Raw genomic sequence first — 15680 nt, forward strand, 5'->3', positions numbered from 1 at the left:
TCTCGCCCACAGAACCTTCTGTCAATTCCCATAACTAATGAATTCCCTATCACCATAGCATACCTCTTCTCCCCCTTCCCTTCTGAGTCACAGAGAAACACTCAGTGCCAGATACCCGACCTCTGTGACTTTCCTGTTAGTCATCACCCCACCCCCCACCAGTATGCAAAGGTGTTATACCTGCTGTTGAGGGGGACGGCCACGGGGTACTCTGTACTGGTTCCTTAACTCCTTTCCGCTTCCGATCACCCAGTTCCTGTGTCCTGCACTTTGAGTGTAACTACTTCTCTTATCTGTCTTATCTATCACCCAACCAGCCTCCCAAATGATCTTGAGTTCATCCAATTCCAGCTCCAACTCCTTAACACGGTTTGTTAGAAGTGCATCCAGCTGCAGCTTCTTGTGGTTATGGTTGTGGTCGTGGTCGTCAGGGACACTGGAGGTCTCCCTGCCTTCCCACATCCCACAAGAGAAGCACTTCACTATCCTGCCTGTCATCCCTACTGTTCAAGCTGAGCAGATATAAAGAAGTGAAGGAAAAAAAGAGCTTTGTTTTCTTTGAGTGAAGCCTCTCTTTGCTGAAACCTCAAAGAGCTAAAGCCTTAAGATCAACACTCTGACTACGATGTGGAGATTGAAAAGGATAATAAATCAGGCATGATTGAATGGCGGCAAAGATCCGATGGGCCAAATGGCCTAATTCTGCTCCTATGTCTTAACGCCTTATTTAAAAGCTTTTCACATGATACCACAGTATTTCTGAATATTCAGAGCCAACAATTAGATAGTTCGAATCTCACGTTGGAGATTGGTTACCGTATGAGGAATGTCTGGCAGCTGTTAGGCTGTATTCCCTGGAGTTCAGGAGAATGAGGGGGGATCTTATAGAAACATTCTGAATGTTAAAAGGCCTGAACAGATTAGATATGGTAAAGTTATTTCCCGTGGTAGGGGAGTCTAGGGCAAGAGGACACAAATTCAGGATTGAAGGACGTCCATTTAATACAGGGATGCGGAGAAATTACTTTAGCCAGAAGGTGGTAGATCTGTGGAATTTGTTGCCATGAACGGCTATGGAGGCCATGTCATTGGGTGCATTTAAGGCAGAGACAGACAGGTTCTTATTAGCCAGGACATCAAAGGGTATGGGAAAAAGGCAGAGGAGTGGGGTTGACTAGAAGAATTGGATCAGCCCATGATTGAATGGTGGGGCAGACTTGATTGGTTGAATGGCCTACATCTGCTCCTATATCTTATGGTCTTGTTTGCCATAAACACATTTCCCCACACTAACAGTATCATAGCCTGTGCAAGTTAATCTTTGTATTCCACAGTTTATAAAGTACAGCTCCGCTTTTTTATTTATGTTCTCCAATCTCTCAAGTGTTCAAAAACTTCACAGCATGGTAACTTGGTGCTTAGCACATCACCTCAGGGTGCCAGTTAAAAGATCGGGGCTTGATTCTTGTTACTACCTGTAAGGAGTTTGTATGTTCTCCCCATGACTGCATGGGGGTCCTATGGGCAGTCCGGTTTCATCCCACATTTCAAAGACACACAGATTAAGGTTAGTGAGTTGCAGCCGTACTACATTGGTGCCAGAAGAATGGCAACACTTGCAGGCTGCCCCAGCACATCCTTACTGATTTGATCGGACACAAAAGACACATTTCACTGTACTCTTTGTGATAAATAAAGCTAATCACAGCTAATGAAAGAGCAGTCACTCACTTTAAAATGGGACTAGCTTGGGTGGGCATCTTGGCCTGTTTCCATGCTGAATGACTTTATAAATTGTAGGACCAGATCACGTTATCTCCTGAGCTTCTCCTAGAAGCCTGAGTCTGCCTCTAATGGAAAGGGTAAAATTTTATTGTCACAATCTTTTCCTAAAGCAGTTAGTTGAACAAATGGAACTGAGAAATTCATCTTGATATGTCCTTGTGCTAAACTAGCCTGATCTGCAATTTCATCAATGTCATTTAATGATAAGAACATACAGTAACCACATAATGAGTTACAGGGACCTAATAAACCTACTTGGATTAAACAATGCAGCCCGATCCAAAATGGCTTGATGTGCAATAAGATGGCATTACATACAAAACATCTCCTTAACAATCTGCAGAGCCTGCAGCTGGTAACTAGCTCACAAAAACTTTCCAATTATGGTAGTTGCATTATTCAAAATAAATGTAAAGAAGATTAAGGGATTAGCTTTGTTTGTCATATGTACATCGAAAATGTGTCAGTTTGGGTCATCATTTGCTATGTGCTGGGAGCAGTCTGCAAGTGTCATCATGTTTCTGGTGCCAACATCGCGGACCCACAACTAACTAACCCTAACCCATACATCTTTCTTTTCAGAATATGGGATAAAACCTGAGCACCCGGAGGAAACACACAAACTCCTTACGGACAGTGGAGGGAACTGAACCCCGACGTGTGTTTGCTGACGCTATATAGTGTTATGTTAACCATTACGCAAACATGCAAAAAAAAATTTTCATAGTTTCCATTCCTTATGAACAGACTACAAATTCAAAATAAAACAAACTCTTCATTTAAAAGAAACGATGCCTTTCTTGAAGTGCAGTAGTTTGTGGAACCCACCTGAATGAATGATCATATGTCTCCGCAGGTGATTTGATAAATAAAACCTCTTCCCGCAACCTGGGTGTGAGCAGACTTTCGTTTTCCCCTTCCTGTGCACAAGGTTGACATGATTCTGGACAGGAATGAATATTGTTGTAAATGAAATGAGGAAACACTTCTGTCTTACACATTCTTTACATTCCTTTCTTTACATTAGCATTCTGGTGGTGAACATAGACCTTTTATCTATTGTCTAATCAAGTCCTATTCTGTGGGAAAGATAATTTTCGTGGGCAGATCCAGTTGCCAAGTCATAAACACAAGGGATTCTACAGATGCTGGAAATCTTGAGCGATAAACACAAAATGCTGGAGTAACTCAGCAGGTCAGGCAGCACCTAAAGAGGGGAAGAAACAGTCGACACCTCAGGCCGATGCCCTTCATCACGATTGGAAAGGAAGGGGGAAGAAGCCAGAATAAGGTGGGGGGGGGGAGCTGAGGGAGAGTGAGAGGTGTACAAGATTATGAGAGGAATAGATAAAGTGGACAGCCAGCATCTTTTTCCAAGGGTGGAAATGGCTAATACCAGAGGACATCCATTTAAGGTGAATGACGGAAAGTTTAGGACGATGCCAGAGGTAGTTGTTTTTTTATTTAAGACAGTGCGTCTGGAACAAACTGCCAGGGGAGGTGATAGAGGCTGATGCACTAGGCACATGGATGTAAGAAAACTGTACTGAGTTGTGTAGGAGGGAAGAGTTAGACTGATAGGGACTGCATTGTGCTGTACCGTTTCACATTCTAAATTGTAATGTATCCACTTCTGTGGATACCTTCACTCACCTCAACTCTGCACTGATTCCACAACCTACAGAGGACTCTACCACTCATATTCTCGTTATTTATTATTTATTTATTTTCAAATTTGTGCAATTTGCCCTCTTTTGCACATTAGTTGTTTGTTTGTCTGTATGTATAGTTTTTCATTAATTAATTCCATTGTATTTCTTTATTTTCATGTAAATGCCCAGAAGAAAATGGATCTCAAGACAGTATATGGTGACATGTACGTACTCTGATAATAAATTTATTTTGAACTTTGAATTAACACAAGCAGCACAATTACTGATTGTCTTTTTTCCAACCGTGGCCTATATCTGGTTTATAAATTTTGAATGCCATAAGGGAGGGAGGTAAGGGGAGATGCACTGGTAGTTTCAGGTCTATCAGATTCATCACCGTGATGATAGTAGTATGAGAAAGTAGAGATGAGAAATTAAGTTACTGTAGAAGCAACATAATGGCACATTAAAATGACCAACAAAATTCTGGAGGAACTCCGCAGATCAAGCAACATTTATGGAGAGGAATAAAGAACAAGCAATCTGAGCTGAAACCCTTCACCAAGGCATATTAAAATAGATCAAGTGGAATTTTTCTAGTTGCATATTGGCAGGAGTATAAGCACAGTGACATCATCATTAATATCAGAACTATTAAATTGAAATTGTCTATTTATTCAACAATCATGCCTCACATAACCATTTACATTCAAAGAGTTTTATGGTGGCTTTGTCATAAACAAATTAACAGGCTAATCATCTATTTTTAGTAACGATCTCTTATATGGATTATTGCCCTTGTGCTTGTCTATAACAAGGTATGGCACTTCAGTACAAGGTTCTGTATTCAATATGCTTTGGCATGTGCCATACCAAGCTTTTCCTTTTTAAAATCATAAAAAAAAAGATAAATGGCAAGCGTAAACACAAGAAATTCCGCAGATGCCGGAAATCCAGAGTAACGCACACAAAATGCTGCAGCAATTCAGCAGTTAAGGCAGCATCTATGGAAAGGAATGATCAGTCGATATTTCAGGCTGAGATCGCTCATTAGGGCTCAAAGTCCTGACGAAGTGTTTCGGCCTGAAAGGTTGGCTGGAAACATAGAAAACCTACAGCACAATACTGGCCCTTTGGTCCACAATGCTGTGCCGAACAATTACTTGCTTTAGAAATTACCTAGGGTTACCCACAGCCCTCTATTTTTCTAAGCTCCATGTACCTATCCAGGAGTATCTTAAAAGACCCTATTGTACCCGCCTCCACCACCGTTGCCGGCAGCCCATTCCACGCACTCACCGCTCTCTGTGTAAAAAACTTACGCTGACATCTCCTCTGTACCTGCTTCCAAGTACCATAAAACTGTGCCCTCTCGTGTTAGGCATTTCAGCCCTGGGAAAAGGCCTCTGACTATCCACATGATCAATGCCTCTCATTATCTTGTACACCTCTCGTGAGGTCACCTCTCGTCCTCCGCACTCCAAAGAGAAAAGGCCGAGTTCACTCAACCTCTTCTCATAAGGCATGCTCCCCAATCCAGGCAACACCCTTGTAAATCTCCTTCTCACCCTTTCTATAGTTTCCACATCCTTCTTGTAGTGAAGTGACCAGAACTGAGCACAGTACTCCAAGTGGGGTCTGACCAGGGTCCTATACAACTGTAACATTAACTCTCGGCTCTTAAATTCAATCCCACAGTTGATGAAGGCTAATGCACTGTATGCCTTCTTAACCACAGAGTCAATCTGCACAGCAGCTTTGAGTGTCCTATGGACTTAGACCCCAAGATCACTCTGATCCTCCACACTACCAAGAGTCTTACCATTAATACTATATTCTGCCATCATATGACCTACCAAAATGAACCACCTCACACTTGTCTGGGTTGAACTCCATCTGCCACTTCTCAGCCCAGTTTTGCATTCTATCGATGTCCCGCTGTAACCTCTGAAAACCCTCCACACTATTCACAACAACCCCAACCTTTGTGTCATCAGCAAATTTACGAACCCATCCCCCACTTCCTCGTCCAGGTCATTCATAAAAATCATGAAGAGAAGGGATCCCAGAATAGATCCCTGAGGCGCACCACTGGTCACCGACCTCCGTGCAGAATATGACCCGTCTACAACCACTCTTTGCCTTCTGTGGGCAAGCCAGTTCTGGATCCACAAAGCGAGGTCCCTTTGGATCCCATGCCTCCTTACTTTCTCAATAAGCGTTGCATGGGGTACCTTATCAAATGCCTTGCTGAAATCCATATACACTACATCTACTGCTCTACCTTCATCAATGTGTTTAGTCACATCCTCAAACAATTCAATCAGGCTCGTAAGGACACAACCTGCCTTTGACAAAGCCATGCTGACTATTCCTAATTGTATCACGCCTCTCCAAATGTTCATAAGTCCAGCCTCTCAGGATCTTATCCATCAACTTACAACCACTGAAGTAAGACTCACTAGTCTATAATTTCCTGGGCTACCTCTACTCACTTTCTTGAATAAGGGAACAACATCTGCAACCTCCCAATCCTCCGGAACCTCTCCCATCCTCATTGATGATGCAAAGATCATTGCCAGAGGCTCAGCAATCTCCTCCCTCGCCTCCAACAGTAGCCTGGGGTACATCTCATCCAGTCCCGGAGACTTGATGCTTTTCAAAAGCTCCAGCACATCGTCTTTCTTAATGTCTATAAGCTCAAGCTTTTCAATCCACTGTAAGGCGTCCCTACAATTGCCAAGATCCTTTTCCGTAGTGAATACTGAAGCGAAGTATTTCTGCTATCTCCTCCGGTTCCATACACACTTGATTGGTCCTTTTCTATCACGTCTTATCCTCTTGTTCTTCACATACTTGTAGAATGCCTTGGCGTTTTCCTTAATTTTGCTCGCCAAGGCCTTCTCATGGCTCCTTCTGGCTCTCCTAATTTCATTCTTAAGCTCCTTCCTGCCAGCCTTATAATCTTCTAGATCTCTATCACTACCTAGTTTTTTAAACCCTTTGTAAGCTTTTCTTTTCTTCTTGACTAGATTTTCAACAGCCTTTGTACACCACAGTTCCTGTACCCTACCATCCTTTCCCTGTATCATTGGAACGTACCTATGCAGAATGCCATGCAAATATCCCCTGAACATTTGCCACATTTCTGCCGTGCATATCCCTAGAACATCTGTTCCTAATTTATGCTTCCAAGTTCCTGCCTGAGAGCTTCATATTTTCCCTTACTCCAATTAAATGCTTTCCTAACTTGCCTGTGGCAAGTTGGCTAACTTGCTTGCGGCGCATGTGGAAGGGCATTCAGGACATCACCAACTACAGGACAACATCACCTGACTGTGCAGGTGATGCCTCCCTCCCAGATGCGCTGAACAACTTCTATACTTGTTTTGAGGCAGAAAATGATGTGGCGGAGAGGAAGACCACCCCTCCTCCAAACGACCAGGTGCTGTGTCTTACCGTGGCCGATGTGAGGAGAACCCTGTGCAGGGTCAACCCACAGAAGGCTGCTGGATCAGACAATATTCCTGGCAGAGTGCTTAGAGGATGTGCAGACCGGCTAGCAGAGATTCTCACTGACATCTTCAACATCTTCCTGAGCAGCGCCTTCGTTCCTACATGCTTCAGGGCCGCCACTATCGTCCCCGTGCCAAAGAAGTCTTAAGTGTCCTGCCTCAACGACTACCGTCCCGTTGCACTCACATCCATCATCATGAAGTGTTTCGAGAGGCTCGTCATGAGACACATCAAGACCCTGCTACCCCCCTCACTGGACCCCCTGCAGTTTGCGTACTGTCCCAACCGTTCAACACACACCAGTGCCATCACGCTCCACCTGGCCAAAAAAGACACGTACATTCGAATGCTGTTCATAGATTTCAGTTCAGCTTTCAACACAATCACTCCTCAAAAACTGATTGGAAAGCTGAGCCTACTGGGCCTGAACATCTCCCTCTGCAACTGGATCCTAGACTTCCTGACTGGGAGACCTCAGTCAGTCCAGATTAGAAACAGCATCTCCAACACCATCACACTGAGCACGGGGGACCCCCAGGGCTGTCTGCTCAGTCCACTGCTGTTCACTCTGCTGACCCATGACTGTGCTGCAACACACAGTTCAAACCACATCATCAAGTTTGCCGATGACACGACCGTGGTGGGTCTCATCAGCAAGAATGATGAGTCAGCATACAGAGAGGAGGTGTAGCGGCTAACAGACTGGTGCAGAGCCAACAACCTGTCTCTGAATGTGAACTAAACAAAAGAGATGGCTGTTGACTTCAGGAGGACACGGAACGACCACTCTCCGCTGAACATCGACGACTCCTCCGTAGAGATCGTTAAGAGCAACAAATTTCTTGATGTTCACCTGGCGGAGAATCTCACCTGGTCCCTCAACACCAGCTCCATAGCAAAGAAAGCCCAGCAGCATCTCTACTTTCTGCGAAGGCTGAGAAAAGTCCATCTCCCACCCCCCCATCCTCACCACATCCTACAGAGGTTGTATTGAGAGCATCCTGAGCAGCTGCATCACTGCCTGGTTCGGAAATTGCACCATCTCGGATCGCAAGACCCTGCAGTGGACAGTGAGGTCAGCTGAGAAGATCATCCAGGTGTCTCTTCCCGCCATTACAGACATTTACACCACACGCTGCATCCGCAAAGCAAACAGCATTATGAAGGACTCCTCGCACCCTTCATACAAACTCTTCTCCCTCCTGCCGTCTGGCAAAAGGCACCGAAGCATTCAGGCTATCACGACCAGACTATGTAACAGTTTCCTCCCCCAATCCATCAGACTCCTCAATACCCAGTGCCTGGACCGACACCAACCTACTGCCCTCTACTGTGCCTATAGTCTTGTTTATTATTTATTGTAATGCCTGCACTGTTTTGTGCACTTTTTGTAATCCTGGGTAGGTCTGTAGTCTAGTGTTGTTTTACGTAGTTCAGTGTAGTTTTTGTACTGTTTCATGTAGCATCATGGTCCTGAAAAAACATTGTCTCGTTTTTACTGGGTACTGTACCAGCAGTTATGGTCGAAATGACAATAAAAAGTGACTTGACTTGACTGTTCCTATCCCTCTCCAATGCTATGGTAAAGGAGACAGAATTGTGATCACTATCTCCAAAATGCTCTCCCACTGAGAGACCTGACACCTGACCAGGTTCATTTCTCAATACCAGATCAAATACAGCCTCTCCTCTTGTAGGCTTATCTACATATTGTCTGGAAACCTTCCTGAACACACCTAACAAACTCCACCCCATCTAAATCCCTTGTTCTAGGGAGATGCCAATCAATATTTGGGAAATTAAAATCACCCTCCACGAGAACCCTATTATTATTACACTTTTCCAGAATCTGTCTCCCTATCAGCTTCCTGAAGTCCCTGTTACTATTGGGTGGCCTATAAAAAACATCCAGTAGAGTTATTGACCCCTTCCTATTTCTAACTCCCACCCACAGAGACTCAGTAGACAATCCCTCCATGTCTTCCTCCTTTTCTGCAGCCCTGACACTGTCTCTGATCAACAGTGCCATGGCCCACCTCTTTTGCCCCCCTCCCTGTCCTTTCTGAAACATCTAATGCCTGGCACTCTAAATAACCACTCCGGCCCCTGAGCCATCCAAGTCTCTGTAATGGGCACAACATCATAGCTCCAAGTACTGATCCATGCTCTAAGCTCATCCGTTTTGTTCATGATGCTTCTTTCATTAAAATAGACACGTCTCAAACCATTGGTCTGAGCGTATCCCTTCTCTATCTCCTGCCTATCCTCCCTCTCGCACTGTCTCCAAGCTTTCTCTATCTGTCAGCCAACACCCCTTTCCTCCGTCTCTTCAATACAGTTCCCACCCCCCAGCAATTCTAGTTTAAACTCTCCCCAGTAGCCTTAGCAAACCTCCCTGCCAGGATATTGGTCCCCCTTGGATTCAAGTGCAACCCATCTTTTTTGAACAGGTCACGCCCACTCCAAAAGAGGTCCCAATGATCCAGAAATCTGAATCCTTACCCCCTGCACCAATCTCTCAGCCACACATTTATCTTCCACCTCACTCTATTCCATACTCACTGTCGCGTGGCACAGGCAGTAATCCCGAGATTATTACCTTCCTGGTCCTGCTTCTCAACTTCCTTCCTAACTCCCTGCAGTCTGTTTTCAGGACTTCCTCTCTTTTCCTACCTATGTCGTTGGTACCAATATGTACCACGACGTTTGACTGTTCACCTTCTACCCTCAGGATATTGTGGATGCGATCAGAAACATCCCGGACCCTGGCACCTGGGAGGCAAACTGACATCCGTGTTTCTTTCCTGCGTCCAGAGAATCACCTGTCTGACCCCCTAACTATAGAGTCCCCTATTACTGTTGCCTTCTTCTTTTCCATACCCTTCTGAGCCATAGGGCCAGACTGTTTACTCCTTTCTACAGGTGCTGCCTAACATTGTAATGGATAGCATGCAGCTCTGGGTTAGTTATACTCAAATTTACATTTTCCACATTGGAAGACAGAACATAGATCAGAGCAGTACAGCACAGGCCCTTTGGCCCACAATGTGCTGACCCTTTAACCTACTCAAAAGCAATCTAAATAGATCATAGAACATTGTGATTGTCAATCCAGCTGTTCCAGTCCTTTGTGAATGACCAGTAGATCCTGCAGGAATGGTGATCTCACAGAAGGGCAGAGAAGTCACGAGGAGAATAGAAAAGATTTGCTGTATGTTTCACATGTACATTGAAACATACAGTGAAATGAGTTGTTTGCATCAAATCAAGTCAACAAGGATGTGTTGAGGGCAGCCTGCAACTGGCGCCATGCTCCCAGCGCCAACAGAGCATGCCCACAACTTACTAACCCTAACATGTACGTCTGTGGAATGTGGGAGGAAACTGAAGCACCTGAAAGAAACCCATGCAGTCATGGGGAGAATGTACAAACTCCTTACAGACAGCAGAGGAAAATGAACACCACCGGTGTCTGCAGGTGCTGTAGCAGCATTATGCTAAATGCTGTTACCTTGCCGTCCTAAAAAAGATTAGCGTTATTTGTCATATGTCTAACCCGAACTCATACATCTTTGGAATGTGGGAGGAAACTGGAGCACCCGGAAGAAACCCATGCAGTCATGGGGTGAATGCAGGAACTCCTTACAGACAATATTGTGAATTGAAACTTGATTTTACAGCTGGCTCTGCAGAGCGATACATTAACTAACGGCTATGCTCCCATGCCACTCAAGCATTGAAAGGCTGCTATAAAATTACTCTTACAAACAGTGTCAGCAAGGTAAATTCTGTTTTAACAATCAACAAGAAGCAAAAAAAGACATGAATTTATTTATTAATAACATTGTAAATTAAAAATACTTAGCTTGAGTAAGCTACTTGGAACATTTGTGGACACAAGAATGCTGTTCTTGCAGGAATGCAGTCTATTCTAATTCAATGGCTTTGTTCAAATTAAGATAACTTGAGTTGTTTTGATCATCATGTTTCCATTTTGTTGCATATTTAAAATGCTGAATTTCAATTCTAATGATTTTTTTTAAAGTAAACACATAGAAAAGGCAGGAGGAACTCAGCAGGGCATGACTCTTCAGCAGTCCCGAAAGTTCGACTGTTTATTCCTACCCACAGATGCTGCCTGACCTGCTGAGTTCTTCCAGCATTTTGTGTGTGTGTTGTTTTGAATTTCCAGCATCCGCAGAATCTCTTGTGCTTTTAAATAAAAGCCAGTTAATCAGTTGACCACATTCCCAAATTCCATGCATGAAAAGTAGAGGTAAAGTTATCAGATCTTATACACAGACATTAGCTTTTCAGTATTATCATACTGCACACAAATCAAATGGAACTATACAAATTTATCAATACTGAAAGAATTGTTATCAATATTGCACCTTGCCAGGTTATCTCTAACAACAAGGTTGCCTTGACCGTCTCTTGCAAATAGGATAGTACGAATTCATTCAAAATGCTGGAGGAACTCAGCAGGCCAGGCAGCATCTATGGAAAAGAACAAACAATCAACATTTTGGGCCAAGAACCTTCAGCAGAACCTGCTGAAGGGTCTCAGTCCGAAACGTCAACCGTTCAGTCTCTTTCATAAATGCTGCCTGGCCTGCTGAGGTCCTCCATTATTCTGTGTATGTTGCTTGGATTTCCAGCAATTTCAGATTTCCTCTTGTTAGTAGGAATTCATGGTGTTTTTCTTTCCCTTCTCAAGTTACTAACAAACTTATGATTCTGCAATCTTTCAAACAAGTTTGAACTATAGCAGGTGGGTACTTGCCTGGAAGCTATTTAATGTGATGTAGACCTGGTTGCATCCTTCATGCGGACAATGAAACAGCTGAAACATTCCATCAGCATCAATAACGTGACCCCGTTTTTTCCTCTTTGGTCTGAAAGAGGATGCAGAGATTAGATTGTGTCTATTTACACCATAAGATATAAGAGGAGAAATAGACCATTTGGCCCATCGAGTCTCCTCTGCCATTTCATCATGGCCGGTCCATTGTTCCTCTCAGCTCCAGTCTCCTGCCTTCTTCCCTATCCCTTCATGCTCTGATCAATCAAGAATCTACCAACCTCTGCCTTAAATATACATAAAGACTTGGCCTCCACAGCTGTCTATGGTAAAGAATTCCACACATTCTCTATTCTCTGGCCAAAAAAATTTCTCCTCATCTCTATTCTATAAGGATGCCCTTCTATTCTGAGGCTGTGTTCGCTGGGCTTAAGACTCCCCCATCATCCTCTCCACATCCACACTTTCAATGCCTTTCACCATTCAATACTTTTCAATCAAGTCACCACTCATTCTTCTGAATTCTACTGAATGCAGGCACACATCCATCAAATGCTCTTCATATGACAAGCCATTCAATACTGGAATCATTTTTGTGAACCTCTTTTGAACCCTCTCCAGTTTCAGCACACCTTTTCTAGATAAGGGACCCAAAACTGCTCATAATACTCAAAGTGAGACCTCACTAGTGCTTTATAAAGTTTCAACATTACATTCTTGCTTTTATATTCGAGTCCTCTTGAAATGAATGCTAACATCACATGTTCCTTCTTCATCACAGACTCAATCTGTAAATTAACTATTCGGGAATCTTGCACAAGAACTCCCACGTTCCTTCACGCCTCAGTTTTTTATATTTTCTCTCCAGTTAGAAAATAGTTAACCCTTTCATTTATTCTACTGAAATGCATGACCATATATTTACCAACATTGTATTCCATCTGCCATTTCTTTGCCCATTCTCCTCATCTAAGTCCTTCTACAGCCTACTCCTCAAAACTACCTGCCCCTCCACCAAGCCTTGCAACAAACCATTAATTCCATCATCAAACTCATTAACATCTAACATAAAAAGAATTGGTACCAACACAGACCCCTGCGGAACACAACCAGTCACTGAAGGGAAATCAGAAAAGGCTCCCTTTATTCCCATTCTTTACTGCCTGCCAATTGGCCACTGCTTTATCCATGCTAGAATCTTTCCATGGGCTTATTAAGCAGCTTCATGTTTGGCACCTTGTCAAAGTCTTTCTGAAAATCCAAGTACACAACGTTAACTGATTCTCCTTCGTCTATACTGCTTGCTATTTCTTCAAAGGATTCCAATAGATTTGTCAGTCAAGAATTTCCCTTGAGGAAACCATACTGACTATGGCCCATTTTACCATGTGCCTCCAAATATTCTGAGACCCCATCCTTAATAATCGACTCCAACATCTTCCCAACCACTGAAGTCTGACTAATTGGTTAACAGTTTCCTTTCTCCTGCCTCTCTCCCTTCTTGTAGAGTGGAATGACACTTGAAATTTTCCAGTCTTCTGGAACCATCCTAGAATCTAGTGATCCTTGAAAGATTATTACCAATGTCTCCACAATATCTTCAGCCATGTCCTTCAGAGCCCTGGGGTGCACACCATCTGGTCCAGGTAACTTATATACCTTCAGACCTTTCAGTTTTCCAAGAACCTTCTCTCTACTTATGATAACTTCACACACTTCATGCACCCTGTTATCTGGAACTTCCACCATACTGCTAGTGTCTTGCATAGTGAAGACTGATGTAAAATACGTATTCAGTTCATCTGTCATTTTGTTGTCCCCCATTACTACCTCTCCAGCAGTTCGATATCCACTCTGATTTCTCTTTTATACTTCACATATCTGAAGAAACTTTTGATATCCTCTTTAATATTATTGGCTAGCTTACTTTTGTACTTCATCTTTACCTTCTTAATGGCTTTTTTAGTTGCCTTCTGTGGGTTTTAAAAGCTTCCCAATCCTCTAACTTCTCACTAATTTTTGCTCTACTATATGCCCTTTCTTTGGTTTTTATGTTGGCTTTGAATTCTCGTGAGCCACGGCTGTGTCATCTTTCCTTTAGATAATACTTCTGCTTTGGGATGTACATATCCTGTGCCTTCTGAATTGCTTCCAGAAATTTCAGCCATTGCTTCTTTGCCATCACCCCTGTCAGTGCTCTTTTCCAGTCAATTCTGGCAAACTCCCTCCTTCATGCCTTTGTAATTCCCTTTACTCCTCTGTAATACTGATACGTCTGACCTTAGCTTCTCATCCTGAAATTTCAGGGTGAATTCAAGCATATTAAGATCACTTTTCTCGCAAGGGTTCTGTTACCTTAAGCTCTCTAAATAATTCTGTTTCACTGCACAACACCCAATCCAGAATAGCCAATCCCCTAACAGGCTGAACCACTAGCTGCTCTAAAAAACCATCATGTAGGCATTCTGTAATTCCCCCTCCTGGAATCCAGCACCCACCTGATTTTCCCAATCTGCCAGCATACTGAAATCCCCCATGACAATTGTAACATTGCCCTTTTGGCATGCATTTTCTATCTCCTGTTGTAATTTGTAAGACACATCCTTACTACTGTTTGGGGCACTGCATCCAACTCCCATCAGGGCCTCTTTACCCTTGCAGTTCCTTAGCTCTATCCACAATGATCCAACATCACCCGACCCCTATGTCACCTCTTTCTAATGATTTGAAATCATTTTTTACCAATAGAGCAATTCCTCAATAGGAGAATCTATATAATAAGTTACCTGCTAACAACTTATTGGTTTGTCATATTCAGATTTGCTGACGACCCCTCTGTTGTAGGCCGAATTGAAGATGGTGATGAATCAGCATATAGGAGGGAGATTAAAACTCTGGCTGAGGGGTGCCACAACAACCTCTTACTCAATGTCAGCAAGCTCAAGGAGCTGATTATAGACTTCAGAAGGAAGAAACCAGGGATCCATGAGCCAGTCCTCATCAGACAATCAGAGGTGGAGAGGGTCAGCAACTTTAAATTCCTTAAGTGTTATTATTTCAGAGGATCAGCACCTAAGTGCAGTTACGAAGACATCATGGTAGCATCACTACTTTCTTAGGAGTTTGCGAAGATTTGGCATGACATCTAAAACTTTGACGAACTTCTACAGGTACGTAGTGGAGGATATATTGACTGGTTGCATCACAGCCTGCTACGGAAGCACCATTGCTATTGAAGGGAAAATCCATGAAAAAGTAGTGTATATGGCCTAGTCCATCACAGGTAAACCCTCCCCACCACTGAACGACGCACCCATGTGAAACACTGTCGCAGGGAAGCAGCATCCATCAGCAGGAAGCCCCACCTCCCAGGACTAGCTCTCTTCTCACTGTCGCCATCAGGGAGAAGGTACAGGAGCCTCAGAACTCACATCACCAGGTTCAGGAACGGTTACTACCCTTCAACCATCAGGCTCTTGAACCAAAGGGGATAACTTCACTCAACTTCACTCGCACCATCATTGAAATATTCCCACAACCTATGGACTCTTCATCTCATGTCCTCAATATTTATTGTGTATTTACTTATTATTATTATTCTTTCTTTCTTTTTGTATTTGCAGTTTGTTGTCTTTTGCACACCGGTTGAGTGCCCAAGTTGGTGCAGTTTTTCACTGATTCTGTTATGGTTATTATTCTATGGATTTATTGAGTATATCCACAAGACAGTGAATTTCAGGGTTTTACATGGTGACATATATGTACTTTGATAATAAGTTTACTTTGAACTTTGGTTATTGGGACATGTACAAAGGTTACAGTGACCATCTTAACTAGAAAGAACAAAAATTCACAGAAGCTATGCTGATCTTAAAGAGTCATAATCATGGAGTCACACAGCCCAACTTGTCTATGTCAACCAA

At 43.3% G+C, this 15680-nt stretch overlaps 1 protein-coding gene across 2 annotated transcripts in view; it reads right to left on the reverse strand.

Annotated features, from left to right (window-relative positions):
- Positions 1-15680, reverse strand: part of LOC134339329 (zinc finger protein 653-like) — a 59268-nt gene that overhangs the window by 19697 nt on the left and 23891 nt on the right. For both annotated transcript variants that reach the window (XM_063035736.1, XM_063035735.1), the window contains exons 5-6: positions 11740-11851; positions 2614-2728 (exon numbers count right to left, since the gene is read on the reverse strand). In XM_063035736.1, coding sequence (XP_062891806.1) covers positions 2614-2728; positions 11740-11851 — 227 coding nt within the window. The remainder of the gene's footprint in view (positions 1-2613; positions 2729-11739; positions 11852-15680) is intronic.

This window comes from Mobula hypostoma, chromosome 29 (genome assembly GCF_963921235.1).
Source record: "Mobula hypostoma chromosome 29, sMobHyp1.1, whole genome shotgun sequence".
NCBI lineage: Eukaryota > Metazoa > Chordata > Chondrichthyes > Myliobatiformes > Myliobatidae > Mobula > Mobula hypostoma.